The sequence below is a fragment of the Pseudochaenichthys georgianus genome, chromosome 7 (genome assembly GCF_902827115.2).
Source record: "Pseudochaenichthys georgianus chromosome 7, fPseGeo1.2, whole genome shotgun sequence".
Taxonomy (NCBI): domain Eukaryota; kingdom Metazoa; phylum Chordata; class Actinopteri; order Perciformes; family Channichthyidae; genus Pseudochaenichthys; species Pseudochaenichthys georgianus.
The window spans coordinates 8,610,687-8,630,867 of NC_047509.1; the positions used below are offsets into that span (position 1 = coordinate 8,610,687).

At 40.9% G+C, this 20,181-nt stretch overlaps 1 protein-coding gene across 2 annotated transcripts in view; it reads left to right on the top strand.

Moving 5' to 3' along the window:
* lama5 (laminin, alpha 5) overlaps positions 1-20,181 on the top strand; it is a 95,694-nt gene that overhangs the window by 27,974 nt on the left and 47,539 nt on the right. For both annotated transcript variants that reach the window (XM_034087438.2, XM_034087441.2), the window contains exons 3-7: positions 6,726-6,843; positions 9,679-9,797; positions 10,493-10,663; positions 11,115-11,212; positions 19,975-20,090. In XM_034087438.2, the coding sequence (XP_033943329.1) occupies positions 6,726-6,843; positions 9,679-9,797; positions 10,493-10,663; positions 11,115-11,212; positions 19,975-20,090 (622 nt within the window). The remainder of the gene's footprint in view (positions 1-6,725; positions 6,844-9,678; positions 9,798-10,492; positions 10,664-11,114; positions 11,213-19,974; positions 20,091-20,181) is intronic.

The following is a 20,181-nucleotide window of genomic DNA, read 5'->3' on the forward strand; positions in this document are numbered from 1 at the left end:
TTGTTTCAGCTTTTCAAATACAAATATATACTTTTATTATTCATTTTCTATTTGTTCCATATAAGGCTGTGAAACAGGACAGAAGGTGACATGAAAGCATAGTGTGTCCGCTCTTATCACTCTTTCTCTCTGCAGGGTCTGTACATGTTACAGCGTCTCCTCTCTCCTTCCCTCCCTCCTTCATTCCCTCCCTCTCTCATCACTCCATCCTTTCCTGTCCCTTTATTGTGTGTCTCCCTTTGTATCTCCATGGTTACCTGACACACCGGGAATGTGGTGCCAGCGAGGAATGTGTGCAATTATTAAACAAGCCAGGGGCCGGGCCAGACACACACACACACACACACACACACACACACACACACACACACACACACACACACACACACACACACACACACACACACACACACACACACACACACACACACACACACACACACACACACACACACACACGTGCGCACACACACACATACACACACACACACACACACCTGCATTCCTCAGACATATATGAATGCATTCAAACAGTACCTTCTAAATGTATATTTCTAATTCAAATGTTGACATTGCTTTGATTATAGAAACTACACAAAGTCACTTATAGTAGGACAGCTGTGTCAGGTTGTTGATGTGATACTAGGCCAAGTATATCAGGTGTTCAGAGTTCCTTTATAACAGATCAGAAAGATAAAAGTATACTTTGTTTTCAAAGTTATATGTTTTTATCTTTGACAGCGCGCACACAGTTAAGTGCAGGTATTTGAGCTTTAATACAACTTCATTAAGAAATAATCAGCAGATGGAATGACTTGTCTTCCCTTTTTAGCATTTGTCTTTATTGCTAGATACATTAAAAGTGAAGACATTTTGTTTAAACAGGAAACCTCACAACTTCTTATGACATTGACCATGTATGTGTATGATCAGTATCACTCCAGTAATACACATTAAGTAATACAGTGAACAATACACAAGGGACAGTCAATTCTAAGTCACTCCACCTCAGGCTTACCAACCACCATATATTCACCTCTTCAGTGTTTAAGGACATTTGTTCTGCTCTGTCCTTTTGAGGTCACATGAAGTAATACGTGTGTCATGTGTTGGCTTACTGAGTGCGCTTTTAGAACCACCTCTGCCTGTTTATATTAGACACAGTGGTTTAAGAGACGTCTTTGATGTGATGTCTGGCTGTGTGAGTCACAACTTTAATGAAGAATACAAATATATTTCCATCAGTTTCTCTCCCCTTAGTTTAACTTGTTAGCCTGCAGGTTGCCCCGGTAACCACAGTGTGGCTGGTGGGATTGACTGGCAATTCAGGGAGGCTGCCACTAATCCATAAATCCTGAGTAGGGCTGTGTGTGTTGGAGAAAAAGGGGGTCAGCAAAACCTTTTGTGTAGGTGTGTGTGTGTGTGTGTGTGTGTGTGTGTGTGTGTGTGTGTGTGTGTGTGTGTGTGTGTGTGTGTGTGTGTGTGTGTGTGTGTGTGTGTGTGTGTGTGTGTGTGTGTGTGTGTGTGTGTGGCCTAGCATTGTGGGGACCTAAATCTGTTTACATAGTCACGTGTGGGGACTCGCCTCCCTTATGGGGACAAAATGGAGGTCCCCATAAGGAATCATTAATTTTAGGGTGAAGACTTGGTTAGGGTAAGGGTAAGGTTAAGGGTTAGGGTTAGGCATGTGTTGGTTATGGTTAAGGTTAGGATAAGTCTCCAGGAAATGCATGTAAGTCAATGTAATGTCCCCTGAGTGTGTGTGTGTGTGTGTGTGTGTGTGTGTGTGTGTGTGTGTGTGTGTGTGTGTGTGTGTGTGTGTGTGTGTGTGTGTGTGTGTGTGTGTGTGTGTGTGTGTGTGTGTGTGTGTGTGTGTGTGTGTGTGTGTGTGTGTGTGTGTGTGTGTGTGTGTGTGTGTGTGTGTGTGTGTGTGTGTGTGTGTGTGTGTGTGTGTGTGTGTGGCCAGGCAACAGACTGACTCCCACTGAGACCTGGAGACAGACCGCTAATAGTGAGAGATTATGCTGAATGCTTATGTTTATTTATTTCGGAATCTCTCACATTTTTGCCAGCCGACACTTAATTTCTAACACAATCTTACACAGAAATGTTGAGTGTATCTATATAGTATATAACACCTCAAAAATGATAGCGAAAAATTAATTAAATTAATTTGGACCAAACAAGCAAAATGCACCCCAAAAGAGCTCACCATCCAATGTCACATATCATTCTTGTTTTATCTAGTTTTACTGTAGGTAGCTATCAGACTGAAGTTCCTTCCTGCATGCAAGAAGGACTTTTAAACCATGTGGAACTTGAACGATTACATCAAGAAAATGTTTGGGGACAATCATGCAAGTGTAAATGTAAGTGAGGTGGACCTTTCCAATCAAAAGCCTGTATAAAGCAAGTTGGACGTATATTTTTTCAATTCAGCTTTTGCCACCTGCTGGAACACCAGGGTTCCCATCTTGTGGCTCAAATATAAAACATGATATAACTGTTAAAAGCTGCCATGTCTTCTTGATGAATGTTGTCAGGCAGCTCTGAAGTTCACCTGATTTCTCTGCCTGTTCAGTCGTGTGTTTCCAGTTCGAAACGTCTGCGGTTCAAAGGATGGCCTCTGAACCTCAGGTGCTCCCTGAACCGGTCAAACTTTAACCCTGGATTCAGAGGAATGCTTCTGGAGTTCTCTTTCAATGACTTTAGCCCCTAGGCATCGCTTTCTGCTTCCTGTCCTCTTAGATCTCCTTCTTACACAAAGACAGACAGGCTTAGATCCACGGTATTGTTTCTGTTTGAAGAATAATCAACTTTCTTAAAATGGACAGTTTTCTATAACGGAGTGCTCACACAAGTCTCCGCCGACTGCTTTCTTTTCGTTTACAGTTGTTAGATACATGCTGACAGAACTTTTTGGATACCTACTTTCTACTCATTGAACAAAAGCGATCTGAGAAGAGAAATAAAATACAAATGTCAAATTCTATCGTTTAAATTGCAGACTGAATAGAAACGGCCTTTTCTTTTTGTTGAATAATGCTGGAAATAGCTGTTTTGTAAGTCACCGTTTTTGTAATATTATGACACTAACAAAGCTCTCCATGGTCCTTGTGTTTGGAATAATAGATTATGAATGTTTGGAGAGATGGAGATGGATTGATGAACTTGAGTTTGTTCTTCTGTAAACAGAGAAACGGTGACATGTCCCCCTCCCCCCTCATTCATCATCCTGAAACACACACTTGTGGCACTCCTTGTTAATGGACTAGTACTAGTTTTCGCAGGTCTGTGTATTTGTGTGTGCAAGTGTGTTGTGTGTGATGTCATCACCTCTGACCGAGCTGCCTATGAGATGGAGGAATAGAGGAGAATTAGAGTTCTTCAAAGTGTGTGTTTGTGCTGCTTTAGTGAGACAATGAACAGGTCAAAGTTGAACTTCTCGTAATGTGAGCAAAAAAGTAAGAAACGTTTATTTTAAATCCACAAATTCGAACTTTTTTCTCTCAAAAGTTCCCCAATGATGTAGCTGACCCTTGTGCATGGAAGATTGTAATGTTAACCAATCTCAAACGTGTGTTTCATGACTTTATATGTACACACAGTATATACAAAAGAACATAAAGAGAAGAAAAAAATTAAAAAAGAAAATTAGTTGAAAGGAGAAAATCATTGGGCGCAAAATTCAAAATGACCTTTGCCTGAAATCTCTCAATGAATGATGTCATGAAAACACTTTAATAACCGTTTATGTTTCCCTTTGGTATTTACAAGCCATAATAATACCACATAATGTCCGTCGTACATGTCACCACCCCCCCTCCCTCGACAGCTGTCAACTATCAAATTCAAAGACAGAGAATGCCTCCCTAGAAAGCTAATTCTCAACAAATCCCTGTTGGTGTAAAGGCTTTGAAATAACCTGAAGTGTATCACTGCATCCTCCGCGTGGGTCAAATGTCATGCTGTCTAAACACGTCATGTATGTAGCAACATGTCATGACCTGCAGTGGAGCTGAACGACGGCACTCTTCTTCTGTACCTTTTGTGATCTGAGGTTTTAAACATCATCTTGTTTTTCAAAGTGTTGTTTAAGGTAAAAGTCAAAAAATAGCTTCATCTCTAAACTCTCAATACATCACATTTGTTTAATGCTCTTTTAAATTGCATTGTCCCATCTAAGAACAATATATACCATTTATTTCAGATTTTTTTTTTTACTTTTTTTTTTTATTGAGTCAGGCACAATGAGTTTACATTTATACAGTCAATATTTTTATTTATTTTTTCCCTTTCCCTCCCTCCCGGTTCTAGCTAGTAAAATAAATAACTAACTAAATAAATAAGATAGATACCTGTATAGGTAAAAGTAAAGTAATATAGAAGATAATATTAAAAGAAAATGTATAGATAAGGGAATAAAGAATAGTAACAGTAATACTTCTTATATTTATTATAGCGCTTTATCAAAGACTCTCAAAGCGCTTTACACATACAGCAATGGTCATCTACTGTGGACATTACCCACAGGAGCAAATTCGGGTGAAGTGTCTTGCCCAAGGACACAACGGCCTGACGCAGTGGGGCGGGAGCGGGTTTCGAACTGGAGTTCCCCAACGCCCCCTTGATCTGATGATCAAACGCACAGACCACTGCGCCACCACCTACTTGTACCCATATACTCATATGTATACCCACATGTACACATGCACATACATACACGTACCTACCTACATACATACATGTATACAAAGACAGAATAAATAAATAAAAATAAATAAATAAAAAATTAATATAAAAAGAGACGCAAGAAAAAAAACATACATTCGTAGTTCCCCCTCTTTCTCCTTAATGTAGTGTCTTAAATTCAGCTAGGTAGGCTATCATAGAGCCCCAGACAGATTCAAATAGTTTTGAGGAGCCCCTCAGGTTATATTTAATAACATAACATTTATTTCAGATTGGACAGTTAATAGGGGATAGACAGATGGTGAATGGGGAACAACAACAGTTCCTGGCAAAGACCCAAAGGAGGTCGTAATTCATAGTTTTAATCTGATGTGAGAAAAGCCTTTTTGGTCAACAGTGGATGAACTGATTAGACTTTAGAGGTCAAGGTCAAGGTGTGACTTCCCATCCTTCCAATTCCCATGAAAGAAAGATTCCAGGAACCTTATTGTGGCAGCAATGTTCACACAAAGATGACCTGATTATGTTTTCTTGAATGATTGGACTACATTTTGGTGGTCAATGGTCAAAGGCACCGTTAAACCTTGGAGCACGGGTTGGGCCATGACTCGAGGATCCAGATGCTTATTATGGCAATTTTACAAAAATGTCTCATGGGATGAAATTATAAAGTCATGACATTTTGTAAAGACTTAGTCAAAAGAACAAAACCAGAGCAAAACAAATCGTTTTCCTGTTGGAAAAAATATATTTTGTCGAAAATTACTTCTCATGTGATCATGAATATGTTTCGTCATACTAAATCGAGACAGGACAAACAATTTCACAACCCAAGAAAAATGTGAATAATTACCATGTTTTTGCAGATTAATAAAAACGACTCAAAACTGAGCTCTCAACACTCTCCAACACACACAGGCAGATGTAAAAATCGGAGGTGATTATGATTAGCTCTAATATTATTATGTGCGTCATGGTGTTATTCCAGTGTGTTCTGTTTCAACTGGGGAGCGATTTGAAGGTCCGACAGACAAAACAGTGGAGCTGAACTCCCCCGTGCCCAGGAGAGCAGTTTGTCATCGCCGTCTGAGCAGCTTCAGGAAATGAATGAGGGATGACAAGTGAAAGAGAGGAGGCTGGAACCTGAGAGTGTGATGGAGCAGCATCTGGTGCTCATTACTGACAGGAATCAGCTTTTTGATAATAACGTACATGTGACACGACAGATCAGACGTACTGTAGTGTTTGACGTGACTCAGGAGGGGAGAAGTCACACAGGTCAAATGGTGAGGTCACCGTGACGGCGGACTGAGAGGCTGGAAGTCTTTACCTTGTTCACCACAACTGATTCTGATTAGCTCATGTGGTTCTCTCCTCACTTTATCCATTTGCATTCCCTTTCCCCCTTCATTTCCTTTCCTTTCCTATCCTATTCTTTCTTTTCCTGTCTTTTTATTTATCCCTTTCATTTCCTGTTTTTACTATTTAAATGTTTTCTTATCAAGTCCTTCACTGTCTTTCTTTTCTTTCATGTCTTCCTTACTCTCCCTTCCGTTTTATTTTCATATGTGTTCCTTTCATTTACCCTATTTGTTTGTTGCCTTTCCTTTCTCTTTACAATTTCTTTATTCACTCCTTTACCGGTTTCCTTTCCTTTCCTATACAATCCTTTTTATTTTCGTTCCTCATTATTTGACCTTATCTTTACTCGTTGTTTCTCTAAATGCTCATTTACTAAATATAAAATCCATAAATGTATTTCCCTTTTTAACCAATCAGTTGTGTCCTGCGTGTATTCCACTTTATCGACTGAATGTAAGGAAAGGGATAATGTGCAGATTTTAAATGAGGAAGATAGGAAGTTGTTAGTTGAGTAATGACACTCGACATACGTATCATCATACATTTGTACTGCAGCTGGGTGTGGGATTTGTTTGAGTTGTTTCCTCTCTTTCTCTGGATGAAGTTCAACAAAGTCATACATGCTAGAATATGTGATTAACCTGAATGTCCTCCTCTCTGTCTCCCTGCAGCTCTTCCACGTGGCCTACGTGTTGATTAAGTTTGCTAACTCTCCCCGCCCCGACCTCTGGGTTCTGGAAAGATCCGTCGACTTCGGGCAGACCTACAAACCCTGGCAGTACTTTGCCTGTGAGTACAAACACATACATATAAATATATATGCCTCTACATACACGTGTGTGCCTCCAGATGTTTGGTCACTTGGATCAGACAGAGTCAAATTCCATCAGCATCACCTCGTGCTTACCTAACCCCCCCCCCCCCCCCCAGGCTTTTCTTAATTCTCCCTCTAATCTCAGAGTTAAACAGCAGCCTCGAGGGCAGGCGGCTAATTGATCTGTTGGTTTGGTGGTCAGGGTATAGTGGGGAGGGGTGGTCATTACATCCTAGAGCTGCCCGCTGATTGGCTTAGGCAGCTATCAGTCTACAGGTGGGCTGCAGGGGAATTCCAGGCATGTCTGTTTATAGGCCGCGGCTTGATGTTCACCTGGGGAGGTGTGTGCGTGTGTGTGTATGTGTGTGGCCTAGCATTACTATACTTGTGGGGACCTAAATCTGTTCACACAGTCACATGTAGGATAAGTCTCCAGGACATGCATGTAAGTCAATGTAATGTCCCCTGAAGTGATGTGTGTGTGTGTGTGTGTGTGTGTGTGTGTGTGTGTGTGTGTGTGTGTGTGTGTGTGTGTGTGTGTGTGTGTGTGTGTGTGTGTGTGTGTGTGTGTGTGTGTGTGTTTGGGGAGGGCATCAATAGGCATTATTAAAAACTATTCCAGGTGCACACACACACACACACACACACACACACACACACACACACACACACACACACACACACACACACACACACACACACACACACACACACACAGGGTGGATCTTGACATTATAACATCTACCTTCCCTCCTCCTCTTCTTCTCTGTCATGTTTTCACTCTTCTTCTGTGTCAAGGACACTTCAGAGATAAAGTGAAGCGATTCTGGCAGACAAATTAGATCTTCAAAGTTTGAAGCACAACTTGGACATTCTTCAACATACAGTCTGTGATCTTCACTTTTAAGATGACAGATTTCTGGTGTATACATTACTGCATGCATACCACTGTATTGTTAAATGATTTCCAAACCAGATTGAGAAGCCTGCGAGTTGTTGTTGATCCGGAGATTGCCTGTACATTAAGTAAAAAGCAAATATCTGCAGCCAACTGTCACGACATTGACTAGTTTCAGGTTGCTTTGATGGAAGATCCTGCAAGCAAACATGTACACTTTTTCACATTTTTGCAAGCCCACCTTTTAGGAGATGATCTACATTTTGCTTTTAAGTTCAATCTTCCCAGGTAGCCAAACATTCTTGGCCCAGAAGCTTTCTAAAAAGTTGCAAGATGGTTCCCGGGCTTATGACGAACCGTTGACAGACACTGACCATCAGCTGACCTGAACTCGCAAATTGCTTATAATTTTCTGCTGAAGTATGCACCCCCGAAGTCCAATCACATTTGTTCGACTATATTCTTCGGAGCCAGTTGGGAATTAGTCCTGTGGAGCCAGAGCAGCACTGAGTGGGAGGTCCGCTCCTGTCTGCTGAGAAAAGTTGATTTAATCTGAATATCTGCTTTATATCTTGGTGAGATCGACTCATTAACCTCCGTGGCGCAGCCCTACTGTAGAGATCGTTTTTTACAAAGTAAAATATAAAACACTTACATTTCACCCAGAGGGAAGGCAACGGAATGTGTGTGTCAGTGTGTGTGTGTACAGTAAACCGTACAGAGTAAATTAGTGTTGGCCTCAAAGCTGTAAATCTCAAAAGCTATTTCACAGTTTGAGTTTGAACTGCTGCAGCTGTTAACTGCAGACACACACACGCACACACACACACACACACACACACACACACACACACACACACACACACACACACACACACACACACACACACACACACACACACACACACACACACACACACACACACACACACACACACACACACACACACACACACACACACACACACACGGGGTGGATCTTGACATTATAACATCTACCTTCCCTCCTCCTCTTCTGCTCTGTCATGTATTCACTCTTCTTCTGTGTCAAGGACACTTCAGAGATAAAGTGAAGCGATTCTGGGAATGTGCTCTGTGATTTCATGAAGAAACAATGTGACTTAAACCAGCTGAAGTCTCAAACTCTCACACACACTTTTACAGTTTGAATATTCCTAAAAGGACGAGGAAAGCTTCTCTCAAGCAAGATCGACCAGCCATCGTTCATAGGATGAGATTAAATTAAATAACATGAACTTGAATTCACTTTAGTACGGATTGTAAAATGTAAAAGGCGTGTTAATGATTTGGACTAACAGCAAACGAGTCAACCACAATTTGATATTTTTAAAGTAAAACAAAAAGTTTTAGGGATGTGTGATAGTAAATTATTTGTCATTTATCTCCTTAGCTTCACAAACTGGAAGATTCTATTTTTGTATATCCATAAAAAAAAGAATATCTTTTTGTTTTCAGATTTCATGAAATTATGATTTGGTTTCTTTCTATGTTAAATTATTAATAAGTTAATCCAAATACAATCTGTAGTTTCTATTTGTCCACTTTATTCAGTGGAAGGTGATGAAGGTGCAATCCAGCTGTTCCAAAATACAGACCTCCACCAACCAGAGACCCTCCTCTAATTATCACACTGAGACTCATCATTAAAATGCCTCAAGATGGTTCACACTGCTCACTTTCAACATGATGGGATGTTCACACGTTTGCAAATATGAGGTTAAGACTGACTAGAAGCTTCTCTTTTCTGTCTCCCCCCTTTCTCTCTGTGTGTGTGTGTGTGTGTGTGTGTGTGTGTGTGCGTGTGTGTGTGCGTGTGCGTGTGTGTGTGTGTGTGTGTGTGTGTGTGTGTGTGTGTGTGTGTGTGTGCGTGTGTGTGTGTGTGTGTGTGTAGCTTCAAAGAGAGACTGTATTGAGCGTTTTGGACAGCAGAGCATCGAGCGGATCAGCAATGATAATGACGTGATCTGCACCACTGAATACTCCCGTATCGTCCCGCTGGAGAATGGAGAGGTGAGTGTGTGTTTGAGTGAAAGTGCTTGAACGTCCTGTCGAGCTGAAGAAACGTGTCTGTGTATCTATTTGATGATCAACAGGAACATTCCCACACACTACATTTAATAAGTTAATGTGAGGTTATGTGACCTGAATATCTTAAAGATTTGGACTGGATACAGGAACATAGTGATAGACATTTTGTTTACTATTTTTCGGTATTTCATAGATAAAAAAAACGAGTAGATTAATGAGATGGATACACATATATTAGAAGACACATTTATAAAATGTGTTAGTTGCAGCACTGAACATTAAGCATATGATTTGCATATCATGTGTGGCCTAAACATCTTCTCTCAACGTTTTTACACATAGTTTTTAATATTAACTTTCTTTATTTATTATAAATGATTTGGAATGTTCTATATTCATCCTAAAATGGTATAACAAAACACTGAAATAGGGCATGAGGATCCAGAGCAATTCAACAACATCATTTAAACACTTTATGTATTAGTCAGGAAAACCATCCTGTAGTAAGATCATGCAATATAGAATCATAGATGACTGTGTTGCCATGGTATCATATTGTGAATTCTTTTTGTTGGATTTGGTTAATACCATCCCTCTCTGTGGGGACGTTCCCAGGCTGTTATCTTTCATATTTCCACATTGTTGCTCAGCCGATAGTCTCTGTCCTCCTCTCCAAGGTCGTGGTGTCCTTGGTGAACGGTCGGCCTGGGGCCATGAACTTCTCCTACTCTCCGGTCCTCAGGGACTTCACCAAGGCAACCAACATCAAGCTGCGCTTCCTGAGGACCAACACGCTGCTGGGACACCTGATGGGCAAGGCGCTGCGGGACCCCACTGTCACACGCAGGGTAAAGAAATGGGATACACTCGGACTGATATGTTGGTGTCATATTCTTCCAAGAAATGACTGGTAAAAGAAAACACTTCTGCTGACAGCTTCTCATGCACATGAGACGATTCCCTGGTGCGTGCAACAAAAAGAGTCAAATACATACATCTTTATTACAAAAATGTGTATATTTTATATACATATAAAACGTATTTCCAGCTTTTAATTAGCTATAATTCCTAAAGGCACTACAGTTTTTCTGTTAATACATTCATTTTTGTTGTTCTTAGTTCAAATCCAGCATTGTTTACCTCCCTGCACATTACCACCAATTGTTAATCAATCAACTTCTGGATACCCTCTTACTTTATCCACATTTTGAGGAAACAAATATTTCTGAAGGACAATGTTTTTACTTGCTTTCTCATACTGTGTATCTGAATATTGTGTGTATTGTTGTGATTTTACAGTATTACTACAGTATCAAAGACATCAGTATCGGAGGACGCTGTGTGTGTAACGGACACGCTGAGTCCTGCAACGCCAAGGACCCCAACGACCCCTACAAGTAAGAGAGCAATGTATACACAACCCTCAAACGATCAATAACACACACACACACACACACACACACACACACACACACACACACACACACACACACACACACACACACACACACACACACACACACACACACACACGCACACACACCCCCACACACACACACACACACACACACACACACACACACACACACACACACACACACACACACACACACACACACACACACACACACACACACACACACACACACACACACACACACACACACACACCATGTATATATCACTTCAGGGGACATTACATTGAGATACATGCATTTCCTGGAGACTTATGCTAACCTTGACCATAACCAACACATGCCTAACCCTAACCCTTAACCAAGTCTTCACCCTAAAATTAATGATTCCCCTTATGGGGACCTCCGTTATGGGGACATAATGGAGGTGACGTGAGTGAGTGTGTAAACAGATGTAGGTCCCCACAAGGATAGTAATGCTAAGCCACACACACACACACACACACACACACACACACACACACACACACACACACACACACACACACACACACACACACACACACACACACACACACACACACACACACATACGGGAATCAGACTGCACTGTTATGACTCACAGTCAAACCAACTGTTTTGACTGGATTTTGTAGAGTGTGTGTGTGTGTGTGTGTGTGTGTGTGTGTGTGTGTGTGTGTGTGTGTGTGTGTGTGTGTGTGTGTGTGTGTGTGTGTGTGTGTGTGTGTGTGTGTGTGTGTGTGTGTGTGTGTGTGTGTGTGTGTGTGTGTGTGTGTGTGTGTGTGGTGCATGTTACAATGACTCAGACGCTTTTACTTGCTCCAACACACACATGCTGTACACACACACACACATACACTCACACAGACACATGTTTTAACACACTCAGTGCTGCAAAATGCATGTTGCAAATCATATCCCGGAGCTCTGGCTCTGATCTAAAGCAAGGGGTTATATTAGTCTTGGCGGTGCTTCCATTCTGTGCCGGTGCAGTCAGAATCAGAATACCTTTGTTAGTCCCACAGAGGGGACAGCTGCATCGTTACAGCAGGAAAGAGCCACAGACAGCTTAATGTTACCTATGTTAAGAAAAGAGTACTAAGTTATGATATAATACAAAATATAATATAAAAAAAGAAAAATACTTTCCAAAATACAAATCCTGTAACAGTTCTTAGGATTTAGCAGCCAGGTATATATTACACAGTTATTAATGGCATATGTATATAATGTATATATTGCACATATATCACATATTGCACATAGTTTGATGGTATTTAACTGCAGCAAGTTACACAATTTACAAGATACAAAATGCAAAAAAACACATACAGTCTGTATTCATCAGGAAAACAAACCTGCTCATCTGTAAAGCTAATAAGAAGTGAGATTTGTCACAACACAAGAAACCGCTGAGTTTAAAACTTGACTATACAATCAGGGAAACAAATTATAAAGTAGATGCAATAATCAGCAAGACCTTTCAACTAAACACACATCTTTTGCTAACACAGATTAAACCAAGACTCAAATGTGGGCTTCATGCCACTCCTGACTTTTCAAGACTGCTCCACATCTCTTTCCCTGGGGGGCAAGCAACATACATGTTCATCTCATTCTGTTTTGTTAAGGAACAACTCTAAAACATCATCAGGTCCAAGCGAAGATTCTCATGATCATGCAGACAATTGGAAGTGCTGGAAAACACGTTTGTTTTGTAATGTACTTTTATGGGAGTGAAACAGGTGGAGAGGAAGTGTGTGAAGGAAGTATTCTGATTACCACTTCCATATAAATAAAGCTCCTGTCCTTTCTTTAGTTTTTATTGTTGATGCACAAAAACAAGACGGAGCCTGTTTTAATGCATGTGGATATACTGCAGACTCTGAGAGAGTTTCCAGATAAGTGTAGGTGTCTCATGAGAAGTGGAAGTGGGCAGTATGTGATTCATTTAATTATATGGGCCAATGTGTTTGTATTGCACGAGTATTAGAAGGTTTGTGTGTGAGTGTAAAGTGTGTGTGAGTGTAAAGTGTGTGTGAGTGTAAAGTGTGTGTGAGTGTAAAGCTAGCTGCAGGCTTTATGGAATCTTTCTATAAACTGTCGTCACTGTCAAATATCCTATATGTCATTTACACACACACACACGCACATACATACATACATACATACATACATACATACACACACACAAATAACACATCAACATATCTCACTGGTAGCGGAAGATAAAGAAAGAAAACAAGTTATTTCTTGAAACACATCTTTCAGCAATCACTTGCACCATTTCACACACACACACACACACACACACACACACACACACACACACACACACACACACACACACACACACACACACACACACACACACACACACACACACACATACACCCCCCCCTCTCTCTTACACACACATGCAAATGAAGCATTAACACACACACACACACTCGTACAGACTTGTCTAAGGTATCTGCAGACAGTCTGTCATGAAGCTGCTGGTGTAGCTCTGTCTCTGTTGGTGCACATGAGTGATTTTGGAATTTGTGAGCAAAGCAGGGATTTTAGTGGGAGGGAAGGGAGACGGGGGAGGAGTGGAGGGAGTGTCACATATTTTGATGTACTGTGCAGGGGAGGCAAATATACCTCTGCTGGGAGGCGTTCGCACTGTGAGCCGACATTCTGCAGGAGATAGCAGTCATTTGTTTAACAGTAGATACAGAGTCAGGTGGCTTTATTTAGATTGATGGTTCTGCTCTAAATCAGCAGTTGTTAGACTCGGGGCGTGACCTCTACATTTGTGAAATGGCAATATGTTATTAAAATACACTGAACAAAAATATAAATGCAACACTTTTGTTTTTGCTCCCATTTTTCATGATGAACTCAAAGATCTAAAACATTTTCTATATACACAAAATAACCATTTCTCTCAAATATTGTTCACAAATCTGAAAAACTCTGTGATAGTGAGCATTTCTCCTTTGCCGAGATAATCCATCCCACCTCACAGGTGTGGCATATCAAGATGCTGATTAGACAGCATGATTATTGCACAGGTGTGCCTTAGGCTGGCCACAATAAAAGGCCACTCTGAAACGTGCAGTTTTGCTTTATTGGGGGGGTCTGGGGGGGTCCGAAAACCAGTCAGTATCTGGTGTGAGGGGTAGGGTTAGGGTTAGGGTAATGTTGTGAATCGAGTGGCCCATGGTGGTGGTGGGGTTATGGTATGGGCAGGCGTATGTTATGGACGACGAACACAGGTGCATTTTATTGATGGCATTGTGAATGCCCAGAGATACCGTGCGTTTAAATTTTTGTTCAGTGGACTAACAGATATTCTGAGACCATTTTCTGTGCAGTGAAGAGTGAGGAGATGCAAATGTGTCAAATGCATCTTAAAAATGTTCATGACCTCAATTTAAGATAGAGATGCTAAAGTGACACAGTTAGTAATATACATATTGAGAGGCAAGTTTATTTATATAGCACCTTTCAACACAAGGCAATTCAAAGTGCTTTACAAACATGAAAGACATTAAGAAAATGGCATTTAAAATCAGTCATTAAAAAGAAAAGCTAATAAAATAAACATTAAAAGAAAAAATACATGGATAAAAGTTAAAGTCCAGTCTAAGATGTGAATAGTTCAATTAAAAGCAGCGACAAAAAGAAAAGTCTTCAGTCTGGATTTGAAAGTAGTCAGAGTTGCAGCGGACCTGCAGGTTTCTGGGAGTTTGTTCCAGATGTTTGGAGCATAATAACTGAACGCTGCTTCTCCATGTTTAGTTCTGACTCTGGGGACAGAAAGCTGACCAGTCCCTGAAGACCTGAGAGATCTGGATGGTTCATAATTTAGCAGGAGGTCAGAAATGTATTTTGGGCCTAAACCATTCAGTGCTTTATAAACCAGCAGCAGTATTTTGAAATATATTCTTTGACACACAGGAAGCCAGTGTAAAGACTTCAGAGCAAGAGTGATGTGATCCACTTTCTTAGTGTTAGTGAGGACTCGAGCAGCGGCGTTCTGAATCAGCTGCAGCTTTCTAATAGATTTTTTAGTGAGACCTGTGAAGACACCATTGCAGTAGTCGAGTCTACTGAAGATAAAAGCATGGACAAGTTTTTCCAAATCCTGCTGTGACATTAGTCTTTTAATCCTAGATATATTCTTTAGGTGATAGTAGGCTGATTTAGTAACTGTTGAAACTCAGGTCAGAGTCCATGACTACACCTAGATTTCTGGCTTTATCTGTTGTTTTGAACATTGCAGACTGAAGCTCAGCGCTAACTTTTATACGAGCACAATTAGTAGGATTTCTCACCCCATTCAAATGTGGCGCTGCCATCCTATATTTGCTGGTGTTTTTTCTTTGCTGTGCCCAACATTCTCACAGTTTTCTCTTTGATTGTGCTTACAATCTGGACCCTGATCGCTGCCTTATCAAAGGGTTCTCAAACTGTAAGTGATGATTGAGAAGGATTTATTTGTATTAGCCTGTGCTTTGTTTGTTTTTAGGGAAAACCTTCTCACTTTGTACAGTATGGGCCAAATGCGTTTTTAATGGCTAGATACTGTAGTGGAAAGTTCCTCAGACTAGACTTTAGGATCTTCTGTTACACTATAAACAGGGAATGCAATAATTCTCAGAATGTCATATCTGTGTTTGAGTCTGTATCTGTAGACACTGAGCAGAGTTCAGCCTCACACACTCCGTCAGGTGTGTGTTTAATCGAAAGCTGTTGAAATTAAACTTAACCTCCTCTGCGTGTCTGTCAGTGTTGGTGGTAGATAGATGTAGTGTGTGTGTATGATGGGTGTTTGTAATATCTTGGTGGGGCCCCAAAAGTTACTGTCAGAATACGTGTGTGTGTGTGTGTGTGTGTGTGTGTGTGTGTGTGTGTGTGTGTGTGTGTGTGTGTGTGTGTGTGTGTGTGTGTGTGTGTGTGTGTGTGTGTGTGTATACGGTCACATATCTGCTCGCGTGCACACACCTCTTCACACGCTTATCCAGGAGACTTTCTCCCTTACACGTGGAACATGTTTTTGAACTAAAGGCAGATTGACATTTTCTGTTTTTGTTCAGACTTTTGTATTTGCTTTCTGTTCTCTACGTACACGCTATTTACATATTTATTTCAACTTGAATACATACTGTTGACAGTTTAGTCAAGTCTAACCTTCCCAGGCTTTGAAAGCGTAGTTGTTTTATGTTAAAGCCACTGAACTGGTGCTGACATGCCGAACAAGTTATACAACCATCTAACATTTCTTCCAAAACACAATTATGTGTAATTTAAACATGCACTGAGGTGATTTAATGGATTTGATTTGTAGTTCAGATTCCCTACACTTTGTAAGCTTGAATATCTTTCTGTCACTGGAGGGATTTATTTACATGGAGTGAGTTTATACTGCCATGATAATGTATGGCAGTCGAACAGAGAGCGTCTGCAGGCTCACGTACAGTAACCTACATATACAGAACCTCCTGAGCCAGGGTCATTTCTGCTTCACTCCCTTTATACAAGATGAGAGAGATGTCGGGAGATAATGGTAATAAAACACTATTGCGAGGATATTGGCTACAGTCGTAATCCCCTGTAGCTGTAATTACTGTATATGAGAACTTTTGATTTGAGCCTTTGCAGACCATTTACATGCACAAAAACACACCACAGATACATAATCACGCCTCTTTAATAATGTAGAGGTTTAACTGAAAATGTAACCAGAGGTTTTACACATTATGTTTAGCACGGCCTGCATTTACTGTAATAGCTAAAAGGTGTAATTCCTTACTGTTTGCAGAAGACGACTTTGTGCTATGTAACATCAGGCTTGAGAAGGTTCAGCTGCAAACTAAACACAGGGAAACCATTACAGGGCACTTGTTTCCGTTAGTGAACAAAATAACGTTTGTGTACGCCCCGTGATTTGGATCCGCTCGTACAATTATTTTGTTCTCATCTGGATCCACCTGGATAAATAACACACATTATATATGTCATAACCATGTCAGCTCATGATAAATGTACCCTTTAGTAATTATAATAAAGTTGGAATAAGTGTTGAAAACGATCTTAATTTTCCTACATAAAAGAGGATAATAATTAGGTAGAACACACTTCATGTCTAATGAGGCTGAAGTGCAGACATGATGGTGGAGCATGTTGTTGCCAGCTGGCTGCTCCGTATATACATACAGTCTATGCCTACGGTATATACGTCTGTCCACATGGATTGTTCTGTTCTGCTCCATTTGGTTTCACTTTGCTGCATCACCTCCAATTCAGGATCACAGCTCGAGGAGGTGAGGCTACATCTGGGTTAATCATTAGCACAGCTGGGGGGGGGGGTGTGTGTGTGTGTGTGTGTGTGTGTGTGTGTGTGTGTGTGTGTGTGTGTGTGTGTGTGTGGTTCATAAGAAAACAGGCTCTTCCTTTGCGTGTTGGGATAATAACTGAACATAAAGAGGAAGGAACTGCGGACGAAGATGAATTGTGTTGTCGCATTTCTTTGTTACTTCCTCAGTACTCTTAATATCGTTTTATTCTCTTCTGTGTTAGCAAACAAAACATTAATTTATAAATTCCACAAAAGGCTTCCATAGAGTAGAAATTGTACAAGAAATAAATGGTGTAAAAGTCAAGAACGAAACTTTCAAATATCAACCACTTTCTCGTCTTCAGAGCCAATCGGCTACGATCTGGACCAACTTCACTGAAGGCCAGCACTGTGCTGCAGCTTCATCAGAGAAAAATAATAAAAGACTGGATGTGACCTTTGGATACAGCTGTTTCCCACAGAATAGACTGATCTTCCAGAGAAGTGTTTGATGTGTGACTCTTTGGATATTTTAACCATATTAAAAAGATTAACTTGTATGGGAAGAGCAATCAGTGAGACATGCTTCCTTTCAAACTGTTTAACTCTTCAGATATTCTCTCTGCTTTGTTTCTGGCATTCAAACAATTGTAGTATAAGTCAGTGATTCCAGGGGAATTCTAGTATTTGAAACAGTCACAATTGATATCCTGTTGCAATCTGGTTTATATTTTTATAAAAGGTTTCACACGTATCCCTAGAGTGTATCTGCGCTTGTTTCAGGCAGGTGTTTGATGGGAACACGGCAGGAGGAATTCAAATCAATCCCTCCTGACCTCATGAAGCTGTTGGAGATGCTCAGTCTGGTTTGTGTCAGGGCGAAAGAATGCAGATCTGAAAACTATAAGCAATGCTTTGTTTAACGTCCTTATATCCAGCAGGTGTGTTATAGACGCCAGCAGGGCTGCTGACTGGAGGTCTGTTTAAAGGTTCGACCTGTAGCTGCTGATGTTATCAAGACCGGGAGAAACTCGGCAGTCTTTTGTTTAAAGGCCACGAAACACTGACTGCCTTATGCATTAAGAGACAGTCCTGCTCAGGGTGAATTACTGCTCATAACTTTACCTTGATAATTGATTTAGTAAAACATGTAAGCAAAGAAAAAAACCTGTCTAATTCACAATAACACATTCTCACATCAAATGTATATTTTGTATTATTTTTTTTACCAGGAAGTAGTGAATACGGGTGGAAACCGTTCATTGAAAGTCATTTCCTAAAACGCTTGAACAGAAACACTCGCCAGGGAGGAAAGGAAAGAAGGATGGAGAGGGAGGGAGGGGGGTGTACGAGTGAGCGTGTGAATTCAACTGAGAGAGAGAGAGAGAGACTGAATGAAGGGATCTGATGGTAAAGGTGAAAGCTGGGAATACAATGAGCCTGTTGAAACACAATACACACACACACACACACACACACACACACACACACACACACACACACACACACACACACACACACACACACACACACACACACACACACACACACACACACACATGATCAGCCCAGAGCAGAAAGCAAAACACACCCACCCGCTCCATAAAGACATTCAAATTACTTTTACACAAAGTCTGTCGACACCTCAATAGTAAAATAAAGTAATATCAACCAAATAAATGAATGAAATAAACACTAGTACTACTTTAACAAGTGATAGTAGCTCAGTATTGGAATTAAACGTAAACCATAGGAATACAATGTGTTAGTTATTATCTTTGATTAGTTTCCTTCCTTTTTAGCACACTTCTCTCCCAACTCGAGTCCTCTGTGTTTGTCTCTCCTTGGTGACGAGAGAATGGCTTTTAAAGGTTTTCCTTCTCGCCCTGCTGTTTTGGCCACACTCGGCATGCCGTGGCTTTACTCTCTAATCCGATTAAAAACCGGGGTGAAGCAGTCAGCCGCTGTCGATGAAGGAGAAAGATTAACCCTTTCATTGTTCGGGGGGCTACTTCCACTTTTCTGTTTCCTTTTGACTCTGTCACACTCCTTCTCCTTCTCTCTTCATTTCTTTCTTTTTGAAGTGACAGTAGCAGAATGTGAACTTTGGAGAAAAGTTGAAGTGATGTTTTACCCAAAGCACAATGGGCTGAGATGGGTACATACCTGTGTGTGTGTGTGTGTGTGTGTGTGTGTGTGTGTGTGTGTGTGTGTGTGTGTGTGTGTGTGTGTGTGTGTGTGTGTGTGTGTGTGTGTGTGTGTGTGTGTGTGTGTGTGTGTGTGTGTGTGTGTGTGTGTGTGTGTGTGTGTGTGTCTTTGAAAATATGGATTAAGAGGTTCAAACGTAATCTTTTGTTTTCTTTACTCATGCTGTTTTTGTTGTTGTTGTTTTCAGGTTACAGTGTGAATGTCAGCACAACACATGCGGCTTGTCTTGTGGCCAGTGTTGCCCCGGATACCACCAATTACCATGGAAACTGGCCAACACGTACAAGGCTAACGAGTGTGAACGTGAGTAGTAGTACCTGACACAGTGCGCGCCGACTTACAAACACACTTAAGCTTACATGGGAGAACTTGTGCCAGCTCTTATACACACACA